At 45.7% G+C, this 18,099-nt stretch overlaps 1 protein-coding gene across 1 annotated transcript; it reads left to right on the top strand.

Annotated features, from left to right (window-relative positions):
* Positions 1 to 3,567: 3,567 nt before the first annotated feature.
* Positions 3,568 to 17,484, top strand: lamb3 (laminin subunit beta 3). The gene is made up of 23 exons (XM_070902471.1): positions 3,568 to 3,635; positions 3,750 to 3,798; positions 4,686 to 4,840; positions 8,463 to 8,577; positions 8,908 to 8,981; positions 9,110 to 9,301; positions 10,176 to 10,239; positions 10,329 to 10,519; positions 10,723 to 10,843; positions 10,945 to 11,133; positions 11,557 to 11,712; positions 12,052 to 12,245; positions 12,410 to 12,506; positions 13,039 to 13,414; positions 13,574 to 13,725; positions 13,939 to 14,150; positions 14,796 to 15,002; positions 15,156 to 15,300; positions 15,422 to 15,629; positions 15,864 to 16,005; positions 16,093 to 16,269; positions 16,455 to 16,617; positions 17,082 to 17,484. Exons 2-23 carry the CDS (start codon positions 3,774 to 3,776, stop codon positions 17,219 to 17,221), a joined length of 3,495 nt encoding a protein of 1,164 aa, XP_070758572.1. The 5' UTR covers positions 3,568 to 3,635; positions 3,750 to 3,773; the 3' UTR covers positions 17,222 to 17,484.
* The last annotated feature ends 615 nt before the right edge of the window (positions 17,485 to 18,099 follow it).

Raw genomic sequence — 18,099 nt, 5'->3', positions numbered from 1 at the left:
ATTCCATGAGACGAGCCTTTCCGTTTCCAGTCAGAAAAAATATACATTCTATACGTGTGTGTGTCCAATTGAAAAGGGACACTTTTTTAACTTTCTAACTAAACTTTGTGACCTTTGGTGGGCCAATCAGATCGCTTCTACTCGTAAAGGCTGTCAGGATCTATAATAGACTTATAGATAATAGGCAGATTGGAATAATAATAACATCAATGAATGGCTGCATGGATATTTCCGATTTCACAGCCCCGTTACTGCGTTACTGCTGGCTCACCGGGATGGCCCAACGGCACACCTTGAATGGAATGGAACCGTCACTGTTATCACCAGTATGAGTCACACCTGTGCATTTCCTGCTATGACAGATCTTCATCGAACTTCTTCTTCTCTCTAGAGAATTCTTTCTTTTTGATTGAAATGAAACTCAAACTGTTGATTTGAACAATCAGGACGGCAGTATGTTCGTGAGTACATTTGCTCACCAGCACCAGTGTCAATAATGACACATTCGGCACGGACAAACAACTGCCACGGCAGAAGATACAGGGGGTGCACTCCACGCCACAAACATGAAAACAAAGGCAAACAGGGCTTAGCCCCGCTCCACGGCGGCATGAACCTCGCTCCATTCATCAGGGACTGATCCCCCCCTGGAACCTTCAATTCAACTGATCAGAATAAACTTGCAGATCCAAAAATGTATCAGCCACTTTCCCAAGAGGACTTTGGCTTGGTCATTTACAAGAGCATATACATATATTCTTATTGGCTCACATGCTGCATGGAGGGAGTTTGGCTGGGTATTCTCTTATTCATCATTCTTCTGTTGGATTATTGTTTTGTTGACCCCAGTCTATTTAAAGGGCCCAGATTTAGAATTTTTGATGCCCTTTTTCCTTTGCTTGGAATGTGTTTTAAACATTTGCAACTTTGTTTTTTTCCTAGTGATTAAATGTTTGATTTTGGCCAAATAAAGCCTTTAATTTACCAAATCATCCTTGTGTACCCCCACCTCTGTTAACTTGTCACTGTCTGTGTCATTTATTTATTTATTTTTTTTGGTTTTGCATTAGCCACCTGGACTATTTTGACCTCCATTGTTCAAAAGGAATCAGAGGATCAAGTACAATTGGGTCAAGTAGCGGTGGGAGAGCATCTTGTAAGTCTGCTAATATTAATCTTATTGTGTGAAAGGAGCTTTAGAGGGGGCTCCTAGGAGCCTTAAGTCACTGGCTGATATTTAGCACGTGAGCTTGTGGTTAAGTATGTATTTAATAGTAATAATAATGATAATAATAGTACTCAGGCTAGCTTTCCAGCGCACTTTTTACACTTTTTACACTTTTTACCAAGCTTTCTTTGCTTCTGAGAATGACTGCTGACGGTAACTAAGCTAGCACATTAACAGGGCTGGTAAAAGCATCCGCGCAGATGTGCACGAGCAGACATGTTATTGAATTATTCACCATTTTTGTGTCAATTCAGATTTTTGCGGTTTTTGAAGACAAGCAGCATGTTACACGCAAATACCCCTTGCAACGAACCGCTGGCTAACACTGAGAAGTCTACAGTTTGTTGCAGTGAATGCACCATGCATCAAACTTTCTCTACTCGCCTATCTTTTTGTTTTCAACGTGCATTGTAGTTTTTGTCGTTTTGTACTTTCGTTTTGTTTTGTTTTTTGTACTCTACTCGGAGAATGTCCTTGTTTTTGACGGTGACTTGCAGCGAATGTTTGATTTGGCTTTGTTTTAACCTCGCCAGATGGGAACAGTCCCTGGAGCAGGTCTTGCCTGGGTATGCCTTAGATTGCACAGGTGTGCCTAACACACTTATCACTCTGTGTGTGTGTGTGTGTGTGTGTGTGTGTGCGTCTGCAAATCCACATTGTAGTTCACCTGTATCTTGTTCTATCTGCTCTGTTACCGAGACATAAGTCACAGCCACAGCTACCATCCGGAGCGACTGAAGGCGTGACGGTACCTGTCTGGAGTTGTATGTGCGCAGCGGCCCAGCCCATGTGCATGTTACTTGAGTCAGAAGACACACCCTGTACTTGGACTTAGTCAGTGTGTCTGCGGAGAATGGAGAAAAACATAATGTGTGTGTGTGTGTGTGTGTGTGTGTGTGTGTGTGTTCAGCTGGCCCTCGGGCTACTATTCCTTCACACACAGGGTGACGATCAGCAGGACTCCAGCACGCAGCAGAGTTGCCACACAGCTTGTCAAAGCTGAAACACTGCCCACAGGGCATGTATTGTGTCTGGGGAGGGAGGAGTGAGTCTGCCTGTGTGTGACAAGAACTTTGTTCTTTTCTGGATGGAAAAGACCACAAAACAGTGTTTAAACAGTGTTACGCAATTACTATTTTATAGGGAATAAATCATGAAACGTACTACGGATCAATACGCCTGCATTAAGTCTCTGGACACACGCTGCATGTATGATATGACGTGACTTTTGTTGAGACAGGCTTGTTTAAAATTGTGGCATTTAAGGAATTCAAGTGGTTTCCAGTCTCTGCCAGCCGCCGAGGAGAAGAAGCCAAACACAGGCACTGTGTCCACCTCTGTAGTACACAGTGATACTATACATTTGACACTGTGTACATACAGTATGTTGCCAGTTTTGGCAGTTAGTACACAAAGAAATAAACATACTTTACTATTCTGTGTGTTTCCTGCTTTTTTTGAGTACTTCATTTTGTCAGTTCTAGTACTAGTGGTGTTCAAATGAAATGCAAACTTGCATTATTATATTCTACAGATGTTTGTTATTTGTCTATTTCGTCATTTATAATTTTGCAAAATACTTCATTTACCTTTTTTTTCGGTTTAGCCTTTATGTTTCTACGAATATTTTAGCTGAACTTTTATTCGATATTTGATAGCGGTTTTAATGGTTTGGTTCGAGGTGCGACTTTCTTACAGAAGCCTTGAGGAAATGTTTGCAGGTTTATAGGCGAATGTATGTATGTGGTGTTAACATACACACATACTAAGTCATATACATGCGTAATGCATCTCACACATACACGTACACTTTTAGCCAAATGAGTTCTGACACCAGTCCCTTCTCCCTATGCTAAACTGAATTCACATCACATAATTCTCTACAGTATGTACAGCGCACTAATCATTATACTGTTTCAGCAGTTAGGGTACAAAAAAATCGACATACATAACCATTATATACTAACGGTATGTAATATATGTGGAAAGCTACTGCCAATTCAACTTCACAAAGAGACATTAAAGTGTTTTTCATACTTTTGTTTTCCAAGATTTTTTTTTTATAATATCATGTATAATGTTAAGCATGTTGAGCCATCTTTTGTCCAGAATGTTATCACTAGAGCTCGGGTTTAGCTTCTTCTTTTTGTTTTTTTTTATCTGAGGCCGCAGCTGGCTCAGCTTTTGTTTAGGTGTGTTTGGGGCTCCTTGGTACCTTCGTGTTGTGACTGTGTGTCTGCCTGCGTGTTGATTCACAGAGAGGAGGGAGTGGCGGTGAAGGGTGTGGCTCTGACACACACTGTATCATACCGTCCAGGTGAGGCGGCGTTTAAAAGGCAGCAGCCTGGGAGCAACACATAATTTGATACAGCAGATCTACAGAGCTGATAAGAGGGCCGACTACCAGGTGAGTCTCACATCAAGGAACACAGTCAGCCCGGCTCGGATTGTACTTGACTGTTCCTGCTTGCTGATCTTTTTTTGTTTGTTTGTTTGTTTGTTTTTGGCTCATCTGTTCCAGACATTTTCATAGGAGGAACACAACATGAGAGCACTTTTACTTCTTGCTGGTAAGTTTGCTTTAATATTGAAATGCTTCTCTGAAGCGTCCTCCCTTTAAAGTCTCTTTCAAGGTCGTCCCGCAGCTTTCACCTCAGACTTTCCAGACCAGATGTTTACAGTCATTTTCTGGCAGAAAGGAAGAACTGACCTGATTGGTTGGAATACAAACCTGCATACTCTCTGGTCATGATGGCACATGTTTAGTTGTTAGAACCCTGAAAGGATTTCATTAGTCCCGGGCTGCTTCTTCCACCCTTCACTTTTGGACTAAAAAAAACCCAGAACAGAATATTGTTAGTGTCAGGCTTCAAATCAACGTATTATCTATAAGACATGCATAGTTCTAGACACTAGGACTCGGAACCACAAGTGAGCATCCCTTTTTTCAGCAAAGCTCTTTAATGCTAAATGAATCGCTGATCGAAGTCCAGCCAAGTGATGGACACAAGCTCTGTCATCGGTCCGTCGATCTACACTAACCTCAATGCCGTCATGTTTATGCTTAGGTTAAGTTTAGAGACAAGGCCATTTGGACGAAAGTCACTGTTTCCTGTAATCTGTTGTGGGGCAATGGGGCTTTGTTGCTTAAGTGGCAACTGATGAACATTTGTAACCCTGATATTTGCAAATATTTTGAAGGTGGCATTGGCTCGCTGGTCTCATGTAATCATTAACTCTCTGCTTTAATGTCTGAGTACTAGCTAGATTTCAAAAAAAGAATGAAATGTTGCCAGAGAATAAGTGTGGTTCAAGTGCTGTTGTGCATCATTGTACGATAGGCCCTTCTTTCCTCACTTGGAGTGTTTATTGTGAATTGGGACATTGTTCTTGGTAAGTACTTTACAACGCACTGTAACGTTTCGTGCCTCACATCGTGCTGCCTTCCTCCTCACAGCCATAGCTGCGGTATCACAGGCCCAGACTGACTGCTCTCAGGGGGCTTGTTACCCACCCACCAGGGACCTGCTGCTGGGCAGGGCTGACCGGCTCCATGCCTCCTCCACCTGCGGCCTCACGGGCTCCGAGGTCTACTGCACCCCATACCAACAGGTAGGAGCACAGCCCTGTGTTTGAGATGTTTTGCGATGCAAGTTTGTGTCGCACTTCTTTGGTTTCAGCCGCTTTTTCAAGAGCCCACTGTGGTCAGGTCTTAGTAAATCATCTTCGTCAAGGGAGACTTCTCTGCAGATGAAGGCTGGTTGGAAGAACTGTCCGGTCAAACACGTGGGGAAAAGACTGAGAAAGCGAGAAAGCGAAAGAATAATTAGCAGCTTCAATTATGAAATAGTGATATTCAGTCAAAGCGCAGCACATATACACAGCCACTGCCTCGGCCAGCTGTGTCCACCCGGGCCTTGCATGGCTCTCTACGTGGGGGCTTTGCACCATCATGGTGAGCAGAGGTCACTGGTGAGCGGACAGATGTGCAGGATGGGAGGCTGTGTTGGTTTTGGCCGGACTGCCCCCCCCCCAAGTCCATTTTGTGAAACAGTCTGATTTCAGCGCCAGGGCTTCGTGTTGCAACTGTACTCTTTGACCAGTGTCTGGAAACCCGCTCCCGCCACTGCATTTAAATGCTTTTGATTATGAAATAAAACATTAACCGTCCAGAGCAGAGGACATGTGGTGCGCAAGAGCCAGGCCTGCAATGTTGCAATTTTCAGTTTTGCTCAAACAAGATAGAAAAGTGAGAAGAAAAAAAAACCTTTGTCTGCTATAGAGATCAGCTCTTTTCTTTAAGCGGGCATCACACTGAAGCTTGCGTTTATAAAATCCACTGAGACAAGTCAAACCGCTCTGGAACCACGTCGAACAGCGCAGCTTGAGACTACCAAATCTTGTCAAAGTTGACATTGGGTATCGTGTATCTGCGCGGAACTTAAAAGCGATGCTCTAAAAGATGTTTAACATGTTCAACAGTATTTTAGCTTTGCAATAGCATAATGATAGGAGGGATGACGCAACACGGAGCGAGAGGGCAGCAAAGGTCAGGAGCAAATGGACTGTGGCCCAGCAGTTCCCAAGCTATGGTCCAAGGTGCCACAAATGGTCCTTGATGGTCTCCATCTACAAAGTAACTAGAAACTCCCGCCTAAGCTAAACCTAAAAGACAGGGCAGGATAATATTTGTGTAGATGTTGCATAACCTTCATAACTCCCGCTGTGACGGGCGCTGTGTTGAATATCCGCCTCAGGGAATTGGATAGCTGTGAAAGGCGCGGACTCTTTCCTTTTCCTTTTCCTTTTATTTTTATTTTATTTTATTGTCACCTGAGCCGCACCTCGTCCAGACAGGGAGGGGCAGGAACACTCAGCTGCCGCTCAGAGCTGACACATAGAAGCAAACACATGACTACCAGTGAAGACCAACAATGATAAAGACCAAGGCCCTCGAAGGCACCGCGGGACACTAGTCCGATCTTGTTGGGTATGCTTCATCACACTGCCGCAAGTACGGGATTTCATTACAAATAGTTAAGTGCAACAGAGTTAGAGTTGCCTTGAATGTTTTGACAGTAATATAGATAGTGTTTGAAAGTCGCTTTGATAGAAATGTGGCAATGAAGGTATGCAGCTCCGCACATCCTGGAAAATTAGATAAACAAAAATATAATTCAAATATAATTCATTTCTGTGAAGAAGACAAGTAAATGTAAAAAGGTCGTTTTAGAAGTTTACATCTTTATGTATTCATTATAAAGCCAGGCTGCTTGGACTATTAAAACGTGTTCATGATAGTGAAATTAATAAGAATCCTCTGATACTTTGCAATATCCACAGGAAATATTCTATTCAGAGTTTTGTACAAATTTCTAGTTTTTCACAAACTTCCACTATTTATGCACAGTTAATTGTTCTGGGCTGTTATTGTTCTTTCTGCGACAAATATAATGAAATATACATAAAGATATTTCAAAAGAAGCAAGTAAGAAGTATTACTTTTCCCCTTTTTTGTAATTGTATGTGGGTGGGGGTCACCAGTGTACACACACCGACACAGACTCCATTGAAAGTCCCAGCGGTTTGTCTTTGTAGTAATATGAGGTCGTTTTTTTAAATGGGGATGCTGTATTATCTGTAAACGTGAGGAACATGCTCGATAATTAATAATGATGTGTCCTATAATTTCATCAGGGGAAGTGTCAGATTTGCCACACATGACATTTTTAGGGGGGGTATTGGAGGGAAATTGGGAAGTCATCCTTGAAATCTGTCATGTACCCGAGCTAGATCAAAGTTTCATCCGCTTATTTTGAGCACGTTTTTTAATGGAATTTCCGTTCCATTCTGCCACATAACAAGGCCACATAGACTTTATATCCTAACTAAGAATCAAATACACGTTGATGCAACCGTTGGCCGGCAATGACTAAATGCAAACAGCGTGACACACCGCAGTGCACGCTGAATCACTTTTAACCCACATGTGCAAGGTCAAGAAGAATCTCACTGTCATGGGTCACTTGGGTAACTGAGGTGAAGCAGTGGACTCAAATCTTTATCACCTGAGATTAGATAAGATTCATTCAATGGAATGCATTGAAGTTGGAGTGAGATGTTATCGAATGGATTCTCCCGCAAGGCCTGCAGGACGAGTTATCATATATTAGAAAGCTGCTTAGAGTCGGTGCGGGACCCACTGAAGCTGCTTTGCGCAGGCAGCGGTCACGCATCGGTCGGGGGGTTTATCTGCCGGACTCTTATCTGACTGACATGAGTGAAGATATGAAGATAATAGACAGAAAGTTCCTCACATAACGCTACAGTTTCCCATCAAACATAACATGACAGAGACTTCTGCAGAGTAAATACAGCCTTTTAGCCAGGACCTGACCTCTGCCCCTCCACAGTTGCCTCGGTGGAAAACAAATCGAAGCGGTCCTGACTGTAAATTTGCCTGCTAACGTGGGGGAAGTGCGTTCAGACACATAGGCTGGAGGGGAAAACATGACTGAGGCCTTTACGGTGTAACAATCAGCAACCCAGAGGGGAACTTTTCCCTACAGGGAAAGTAGCCATGGTCTGTGTGCCAGAGTGGCAGCCATGCCCAGAATAGCGAGCACAGAAGGGGGGGGGGGGGGGGGGGGGCAAATAAATATTGATCATCTGAGCATTTGTACATAGATTCACAAACATACCAGCTGTCTTCATGAACAGCACGTAGCTCAGCACGTACTGACTCGGGCTCAATATACAGTCACCCCGAACCTAATTCTATATTTAGAATAATTATTTCTTTAAAGTTATATTTAAACATATACATAATGAATGGAATTTGTGTTGGTGGTTTTCCCAAGTCAAGTTCCTTAATTCATGTGAAACGTGGTCGGATTTAAACGCGGTCAGCACACTTCCTCTATCTGTTACTGGGGCAAAGTTTCCCCCCCCCCCCAAGTTGTTGACCAAAACGCAAAATAAAGCTACGGACTGTGAGTCATCAGGCTTCCCAGCTGAGGCACACTGATTTCCTGTCCTTCTGGCGACTGTGTGACCTGCTCAAGAGGCACATTCAGAAGTCGGTGTTGGGTCCATGGATCAGTTCCAGGACGAACACTTGTGACACTCACGGCGACACAGTTCCATACATGCATGCACCAAATGTGTTACCATGCAGGAAACGTCTATTGTTACTAATTTGTTTGTGTTTATTTTATTTTTTTTTGTTCCTTAGAGGAGGATGAAGTGTTGTCCATGCGACTCCAGGAACCCAAACGGTCCGCTGGCCCACACTCTCCAGGAAGTCTTGTCCACTTCTGGACCAGATAGATGGTGGCAGTCCAAGAAAGGTGGGCCAAAAAAAAAAAAAAACAAGGACAGAAAGAGAGAAAGACTAAAGTACTAAAGTGAGAAAGAAAGAGCTTTTTCTGTTGGCAGGAGTGAAGTGGTACATTGTTTGTGTACAGTTATTCTTTTAGCTGTCTGAGCAGTTTAGTTTTCTGTCAGTAGAAGCGGTCCTCACCAGAGGACCCTCTTAACTGAGCTGCATGAACAAAAACAACATCAAATCCATCTGAAAATGGATTTATACCAAACCAAAGTATGTTCCTGTAAAAAAAAGAAAAAGTACACATGTAGTGTACCTGACGGAAAGTCTGCTCTGCTGGTTTGTCCCGCAGAGGTGAATCCAGTCACTCTCCAGCTGGACCTCCACGACCTGTTCCAGCTCGACAACCTGGTGCTCAGCTTCAAGGTACGAGACAGCCTGCTGGATCACACGAACACCACGAGTCTGTTCACTTTGTTTTTCTGTGAATACTGTTTATTTTTTGGTTGATTTTAAAACCTGAAGTATTTTCCCTTCATTCATTCTTTTTGCAGGGCCCCCGTCCCGACCGCTTCATCATAGAGAGGACGCTGGACGGCGGCAGGACGTGGCAGCCCGCTCTCTACTTGGCCACAGACTGTCAAAGGGCTTTCCCTGGCGTCCCCACAACGACGCCTCTGACCCTGGAAGACACATACTGCTACACACTGCCCCCTACTGGAGCAAACCCGTACCAAGACCACACAGTAAGGACGAGCCATCCATTACCTCGTCTTCAGTCAAGGCTATTCACATGTTCTTATTTGTACTAGTACAAAGTACCATTTGCAGGACAAACACCACTTAACTTTTTATTACAATTACTTTGTCAAACAATCAGCAGCTCGTTTGCTTTCCGCGTCTTCTCCCCATGTTTCTCTTCTGTTACCGAAGCACATTTCTGAGGACCGGTTGTCTTTGCTAGCTGCTTGCAGGCGTAGAATCTGAGCAAATTCAGTTTAAGCTGATCGAGGAGTCAAGGTCTTTATTTATTTGCAGTTTCACAACGCAGGGTTGTGGCCTCCGTACTACAAATACAGAACTTGTGCACAAATATTTGAATTTAGAACAGGATAAAATAAATGAAATAAAACAATATATACACAATATGTACAGTTACGTACATCCACAGCTATACATGCACAACCCCAGGAAGTGATAATTCTGTCAGGCATTTTTTGGATTTGTGTCTGGGGAAACAGCAGCAACAGGGTCCGCTGCACTTTTCCAATGCAAATGAGTCGAAAAAAGGCAAAACAAACAAACAAACAAACAAACAAACAAGTAATGTAGAAAGGTTTAGAGGGAGCTACTGGAGGCTGCACCTGCTCCCTTTAAAGTTTTCTGTCAATATACTGTATAATCTTCAAATTTACCTTTTTTATAAAACCTGGCTTTTATTTTTTGCAGGTTTTGTGCCTTAAAAATTTGAAAGTGTAAATGATTTATGTTTAGCTTATCATTTTCCATCTTTAAAGACATAAAGTTATAGCATAGATAAGGACACATCTCTGAGATAACACAGGGGAGATAAATGATGGTATATACGGCCTAAAAATGATGTACACTTCTGTTCTCCAGATCCAGTTCAGTCCGTTGCGTCAGTATGCTTATGTCCCAGCTCCCAACAGCCAAAAAATTGAAGGTAAGTCTGTCTGGTGCAAAGTACCCCACTGAATCATGACCTGGTTTAAAGGGCGCAGCCCCGCTGACTGACGGCTGTCTCATCCACAGGCGTGTCTGGGTTAACGGGGCTGAGGGTGAAGCTGGCGGAGCTTGGCGAGGTGCCGCGTCTGCCGGGAAGAGCTCTCAGTAGGTTTTACGCCCTGAAGGAGATGAAGGTGATGGGCAGCTGCATGTGCCACGGACACGCCAACCGGTGCCTGCCAGAGGTCTACAGCAGCCCCCAGTCCAACAGCGTACAGGTGTGTATGCAGGTGTTTTTGGGGTGGTTGGTAGACTTCAACTCCCAACTTTGCGCGCATACTGACATAGGTTTTCATTGTTGGTGCAGGCCATAACTGAAGTGCATTGATAGCCGTGCCTCTGTTGATCACAGCCAGCCACAGCGAATCAGCTGACCTCTTCAACAACAAATGGGACATCTCTCTTTTTTTCCTCTTCGTAGGTGAACCCTCAGTGTGACTGCCAGCACAACACCGCAGGTGTGAACTGTGAGCGCTGTGCCGACCTGTACAATGACCTGCCCTGGAGGCCTGCGGAGGAGCGCAACACTCACACCTGCAAACGTAAGAGGGAGGGCGATCCACACTTTACAAAATGTAAAGACCCACTCTACGAGGAAGTGGAGGTAACTGTTGAGACCTAAACCCCTCTGCCCTCTCCTCAGGCTGCGAGTGCAACAACCACGCCCAGCGCTGTCGCTTTGACCAGGCGGCGTACGAGGCCAGTGGGCGGAGGAGCGGAGGCGTGTGCGAGGGCTGCATGCACCACACCACGGGGCCGAAGTGTGACCAGTGTGCCCCAGGCTACCAGCCAAACCCCCGCAGCCGAATGGACCGTCCCGACGCCTGCATACGTAAGTGGCCCATCAGTGAAACGACAAGCACTCTGAACTTTAAAGGTCCCATATTATGCTTGTGTGGCTGAGCGCGGTGACTGTATAGTTGTGACATCACAACCGTACGGGAGTCCCGGCGGCTGGTTTAAAGGCACAGTTTCTGCATACAGGCTGTGTGCGTCTCTCCATGGACTGAGTTATAATACTTTCACAGTATTTATACAGCACCAAGAGCTGCTTAATATTCAAATAAGACATGGACATCTCACTTTCTACAATATGGGACCTTTAAGTTAGGCCCTTCACACACCACAGGGTAGGAAGTGCAACACATCTGACGGCGACGTGCCCCACGGATTTAAACTTAAACTTTAAAAAAAAAAAAGGTGCAAAATCTTTCCACGTGGATGCAGTCATGTGTGTGTGCTGCTGCGTTCGCAGGCTGCGTCTGCAGCGCCGAGGGGACAGTGGATGGGGGCCGGTGTGACGACAGCACGGGCTCGTGTCAGTGTAAAGTGAACGTCGAAGGTCCCCGCTGTGACCGCTGCAAGAGAGGCTACTACGGCCTGAGCGCCTCCAACCCTCTGGGCTGCTCCAGTGAGTCATCAAACACCTTCATATCCCACTTTAACACCACAGTCTTCTTCTTCTCCTTCTTCTTCTTCTTCTTCTTCTTCTTACATACATACATAGGTACACCTAATCCTCCAAAGTATGTAGGCCGCTGATCCGTTCCGCTATGGTGAAAGTGTACATGTGTGTCCAAATGTTCCTATTAAGGTTGACCTGTATGTGTTTTTGAAGAAAGATACTGTTGCTAATATTTGAACAGAATTTCAGACAAACAATATAGTTCTGCATACTTGTGTGGATGAATCTGACCTTCATCCTAACGCTGATGTCGCCCCCCCCCCCCCCCCCCCCCCTGCCGTCCAGGATGTTCCTGTTCCCCAGACGGGTCACGGTCAGACGCCTGCGACCCAGTGACCGGCCAGTGTCCCTGTCGCGCCCACTTCCACGGCCTGACCTGTGAAGTGTGCTCAAAAGGCTACTGGAGCCCACCCCTGTCGGGACGCTGCGAACCCTGCGGCTGCGACCCCACCGGGTCATACGGTGATTCTTGTGACCAGGTATGACCTCCACCCCCAATACTATACTACTATACTTGAACTGAATCTATGCACAGTATGACTGAATTAGCTGGTAGTGCTACTACTGCCAGTCTTCATCAGCAGAGGAAAAGTAGAGGGATTTGTAGGCAGAGTTTGAATCTATTCCGCTACCTTCTCTCCAGGCGACAGGTCAGTGTCAGTGCAGACCCAGCATCGGAGGTCGAACGTGCACCGAGTGCCCTGACAACGCGTACGGAGACCCTCTCGTCGGCTGCCAGCGTGAGTCAGAATTTCTCCATTCACTGTTGATGGGCCGTTTGTTGGATTCATGGGACGCAGTCACGACTCCACGGGAGGCTGCAGTTTAGTTTGTGTTTCATTTAGGATTTCCATTTTAGAAGGTCACCCCGGCTCGTAAATGCCCCACGTTCACACACAAAAAGCCCAGGTTTAACCACAGGCTTAATGAAGGAAGTGAACATTCTGTGTTGTGGATTTTTTGGGGGCATTTTTTTTTTTTTCAAAACTTGTCGTTGTGTAAGGCCATGAAGGTTTGGTCAGTGCTAGCTCACACTTTGGGGTTAGGGTTATGTCAAAACAAGTAAATATACCTATTTTACATTTCAATTCTGTGACAATCCTTTAACTTCGTACTTCCTGTTTATGGCTGAGGTACTGGGTGCAGCAGTGCAACCTTTTTAAAAAACAACATTTAAGTACGTGGGGGCCCCCTGAAGCCCTCCAATTAGTGCTTGAATTTGTATTTCTTGGCTTCAGATTTTTATTTTTTTTTTTGTCTCTTCCTCCGCAGCGTGCCAGTGTGATGCTGAAGGAAGCCTTCCCGAAGTTTGCGACAAGCAGACGGGAGCCTGTTTGTGTCGGCCGGGCACCACCGGCGCTCGCTGTGACTCCTGCAGTCGGGGACACTGTGACTCCTTCCCTGCCTGCGAGACGTGTCCCTCCTGCTTCTTCACCCTGGACGCCCAGAGACGGAACCTCAGCTTGGCTGTGGAGAAACTCTCCCCCAGGGTTCCTTCTCGTCCCGGAAGTTCTGGCGACCTTGGAAACTTCGGGCCTCGCATCCGCGCCCTGGAGGCCAGCCTGAACCTGATCCGGGACTCCATCACCCTTCCACCCAGTACTGCCAAACAGGTCGATGATGCCCTGTCCCAACTTGACAAGCTCAGGTAGGGGGCTGATGAGATCTTCAGAGGAAAAAACTCTCTTTTTAAAGCTTTCCATCGTTGTTGTGAATGTGTTTTCTGACGTTCGTGAATGTCATCTCTTCACCGTAACTCTTGGATGGAAACACTAAACTAATTGAAACTCTTGTTTTTGTCTCACAGGGACAATGTGGACAAGGTTAACGATGACCTTCCGCCCCTGGCGAAAACCCCCGGTCTAAACTCAGAGCTGGACAAACTACAGGCTCTGCTGGACCGCCTCACTGTGGAGTACAAAGCCAAGAAAGATGCAGTGGCGAACTCCGGCAATGCAGGTCAGAGACAAAGACACACCGGCCATTGCTACATTACATTTTGGTAGCATAAATTGAGCAGCAGCGCCCTCGAGTGGCTCTAATTAAAATGTAATTTTCCGATAATAAATATGGCACAAACAGCAGAATGTCTGACTGAACCATCTAACCACCGCCACCAATTTCTGTCTCTACAAACATTGTACTCATGTTGAGTTTTTCTGTCCCATTCAGAGGCATTTTCTGCCATCAAGAAAGCCTATGATGAGTCTACGGATGCGGCTGAGAAAGTGGATGACAGCAGAAACACAGTGAAGGAGTCAGCTAAGGTTAGAGAAGAGGCCAAGGACCTTAAAAACAAAGTCCAGCCAGCCAACACCAGAGATCTGGACAAGCTGAACCAGAACATGGCCTCCCGACCTGACCTCACCCCTACTGCCAAACAGGTAACCACCAGGCCCCCGTTTTGTCAACACGACGCGGTGGCGCTTTTGTGTGTTAGGGAGACTACAGGACTGGTACCTTTGCAAAAACAGTGTCAGTTTGAGTTTAAAACAACTCCAGTCAGGATCCAGTTTGAGTTCTTGTAGGTAAGGGATTCCACATGTTGACCCCCCCCCCCCCCAAACAGAAAAAGCTGTTTGTGCCAAATGAGGATCTACGCAACGCAAGGGCACCTTACAGTTCCCATTAGATGCTCCACATCTTTGTATCCATCTGCATCACCCTTAGTTTTACCTTAAGATGTCAGTTTTATCTCCAAGAGGAAAGGCCGAAAATGCAAAACAAAACGGGTGTATGCCTTGCAGAGCATGACCCCAAAAGTTCATTTTAATTTGTTTAAAGGGACAGGGTTCATCATCTGGGGAGCATCAATATACTCATGAGAATCTGCCCGTTTTTTTTAGACTTCTTGTGTGCGTTCCACAAGTGGACATTTTGGCCTGAGTGGCACTAGAGGAAAGCTCAAAGGATCTCTAAAAACAAAAGGGATCATTCGCTGCACATTTTGAGACATTTTTATATTGACACACCATTGCAGGTCATAGTGTCAGGACCCTTTAAATCATCATCCATCTGTGGCCTTTCAGGTTTGCGGCAGTGTTCGCTCAGAGCCCTGCACCCCTCTCAAGTGCGAGGGTGGAGATTTGTGTCCACCGGAGGGAACCCCACCTTGCAAAAAGGGGGCGAAGTGCGTGGGGGCACTGCCTCTGAGCAAGAGGGCTGACGCCGATGCTAAGGACGTGAAAGACCAACTGGACAAGCTCACTGGGAAGATCACAGAAGCCTCAGAGAAGGTGCACACATACTCTGATGGCTTTATTTCACGTCACTCTACAAAAGCATGAGCAATTTTAGATTTTTCAAGAATATTATAGATTATTCCCCTGATTATTACAACAAAATACAGATTCTAAAGCATGTTTTAAGTTCTTTTCAATTCCTTACAGCTCCAGGAAACACAGGAGACAACCAATCAGGTGAGACAGTCTGCAGAGGAGCTGTCCAATAAGATGAAGCAGACCAGAGACGAGCTAGAGGAAGACTTAAAAGAGACGCGTGACGTTGTGAAAGACCTCAAAGATTTCCTGTCAGGTAAAGACTGTTTCAGCACAGAGGGTAGATGGACGAGTGGGCTGATACATGGGGGGGGGGGAAACCAGTCGCTCCTTTGCCACTTTGCCACCTCCAACACTTCCTGTTTCTGTCTGCACAGACCCGTCCTCCAACCTGACACACATCCAGGAGGTGAGCGACTGGATCCTGAACGCCAAGCTGCCTCTAACCCTGGCTGGTCTGAAGAGGAAGCTGGAGGAGCTGAAGAACCTGGCGGCCAATCTGCCGGACAGCACGGCCGTGTTGAATGAGGCCAAGCCGCAGCTGGACACGGCCAGGAGGCTGCTGAAGGAGGCCCAGGACGCCAGGTGGGCCTTCACACTCACTCGCACATAAAATTCACACTCACTCACACATAACCCTAAATGTCAATCATGTAAGACTAAATCTAGAGTTGTCCTTGCATTATTGTCGTAGTGAGGTTAAATCTGAAAATGCTGCGGTCTCTTTCTGAAGGCCTACAGGGTGCTCCTTCAGCCCTCAGAGTGCGCTCATATGTCTTTGTGGCAATGATACGATTTCCTCTGGTTGCATGTTCGCAGGGACACGGCACTGGGAGTCAAGGCCGACGTGGACGGGTTGCTGGCAGGCTTCGACTCGACGGAGGGCGCCCTCTCTGACCTGGATGGCAAGCTGCAGAACAGCATGGACCTCATAGACAACCTCAACAACAGCCTGACCAAGGTAGGAAGCATGGGCACGTCAAACAATGGGTGTCACAGTGGCCCGTTTGTCCCTGAGCTGAGTTTTAGAGCGGTTCTCTTCATGCAGGCCAAAGACCAGCTCAGCCCGGCGGAGGAGGCTCTTGATGACATATCGGCGATCGTAAAGCCAATGAAGCCTCAACTGGACAAGCTCAAGGAGCTGCTGAAGGATGGAGGCCAGCAGGCCCAGGATGCACAGGAAGATGCAGACAAAGCTGAGGATGAAGCAGCTAAAGCAGATGAGGTGAGAGACCTGCTGAAATATAAGATTAGGTTATTTAGCTATTTGGCCTTCAGTGTCTTAAACTGCAATGTTGGGGGGGGGGGGGTGTTGTAAAGCTTTCCATCCCCCTGAATTTAGTATTAAAATACTATAATGATTAATAAATGTATTAATACAAATATGTGTGCGCGTGTGTGTGTTTGCAGGACCTCTTGTCTTTGGTGAAGCAGCTGGATCGCCTCAAAGACCTGGCTCCACCCAGCGGGTCAGGGGAGGAGGCGGGGCCGGTGGGGGATCGACTGGCGAAGCTGCAGCAGGATGCTGGAGTTCTGGCCAACACCACGGACAACATGATGAAGGCTCTGGAAGGTAATACAGCAGAACACAGCACCACAAGTCTGTATTACAAAAAATATATTTATATATATACAAGTAGGCTATTTTAGGGGACAGGCACTAAAAATGGTGGTGGTTTTATTACCATTTTTTACATTTTTTATAACCATTAATATGGATTTCTTTGTCTTTCTTTCTTTTTTTACACTGTTTAATTACATTATCATTCCTTTAAAGGCAGTTGTTTGTCCCAGAGTTACTACATGAGTTAATACATGATGATACAAAATGCTTTTTTCCCCTTGGTCTTCAGATAGACAAATTCAAAGTTTCAAACAAAATTCAAACATCCAGTTCTTGAACGTCCATAAATGAACACAGGTCATTAAAACGCGGAGCTCCGGTCCTCTGAGGCGCGATTTGCAGTGTTTTGTTGTTGTTGTTTTTTTCATTACATCCCAAGTCACGACTCCCTGTACTATCTTTTTGTTTCCCAGGTAAGGCAGATTCCCTCAAGCAGCTGCAGGATGAGGTCCTTCAGAAGTCGACAAAGCTCGACGGACTTGACGCTAAGCTTAAAAACCTTTTGGCTGAACTTCGAAAGAAAGCCCACGACCTCAGCTCCTGCCAGGGCTGAGCGTGGCCGAGCTGCCCCCTGGCCTACCACGCCACCCACGCCTTCTGCTGGCCGAAGAAAGCCTTCAATCTAGAGAACTCCTCCCCGAACTCTGCAACACTGCCGTACCTCTTCTCTGGCAGTTGTCAAAAAGCATTGTGGGAATTGTAGGAAACTATTATCTGGGGTTGAGTGAGATAAAAAGAGGGGTTCAGGGAGATGTAAATGACTACTCCTCATCATAAATAACATGAGCGTTTAAGACTAGTGATAAGTAATGTCAATGTGGGGGGGGGGGGGGGGGGGGGGGGGGCTTTCATTTACTCATCAGAAATACCTGCTAAAAGCACCATATTATCACATTATATGGGCACATATGAATATTTGGTCAAAAAACATTGTGATATCGTGAGTCTGTCAATACCATTTTCATCATTTAGCATTTTATCTAAAATAAGGCCAGAGCTTCCGACTTTCTGACTGTTTCAGAAAGCAGCAGCAATACACTCCCCTGCACCACCATTGTTGTATGTGTCAGAACTGGAGAAAGGGTGAATGTTACGTTATTTATTTTGTCTGTCTGTTTGTTTTACCTGCTGTTTGTGCAGTATTTAAATAAAAGCCTGTTAATACTTTCGATTCATTGTCTGTCAAACTTCATGGGAGAGGCCAACATGGGTACTACAGATGCTCAATCGAAGCAAGAAGAAGCCGGAAGACTAGTTCCTACATATTTATTGAGAAAACAATACAAAAAAAAAGAACAATAATGTGTGTGAATTTCGGAATCATCCATGACATCGCTAGCGCTGACGGCATCTTTACAGCGGCTTGTGGCACTTGATCAATTCAGTCGTTTTAGCAAGAGAGCGGTTCATGCACACGTCACAGGAAACACA

The sequence above is a fragment of the Enoplosus armatus genome, chromosome 3 (assembly GCF_043641665.1).
Source record: "Enoplosus armatus isolate fEnoArm2 chromosome 3, fEnoArm2.hap1, whole genome shotgun sequence".
Classification (NCBI taxonomy): Eukaryota; Metazoa; Chordata; class Actinopteri; order Centrarchiformes; family Enoplosidae; genus Enoplosus; species Enoplosus armatus.
Note: the sequence above shows the minus strand (reverse complement) of the source record. Positions and strands in the feature narration are given on the sequence as shown.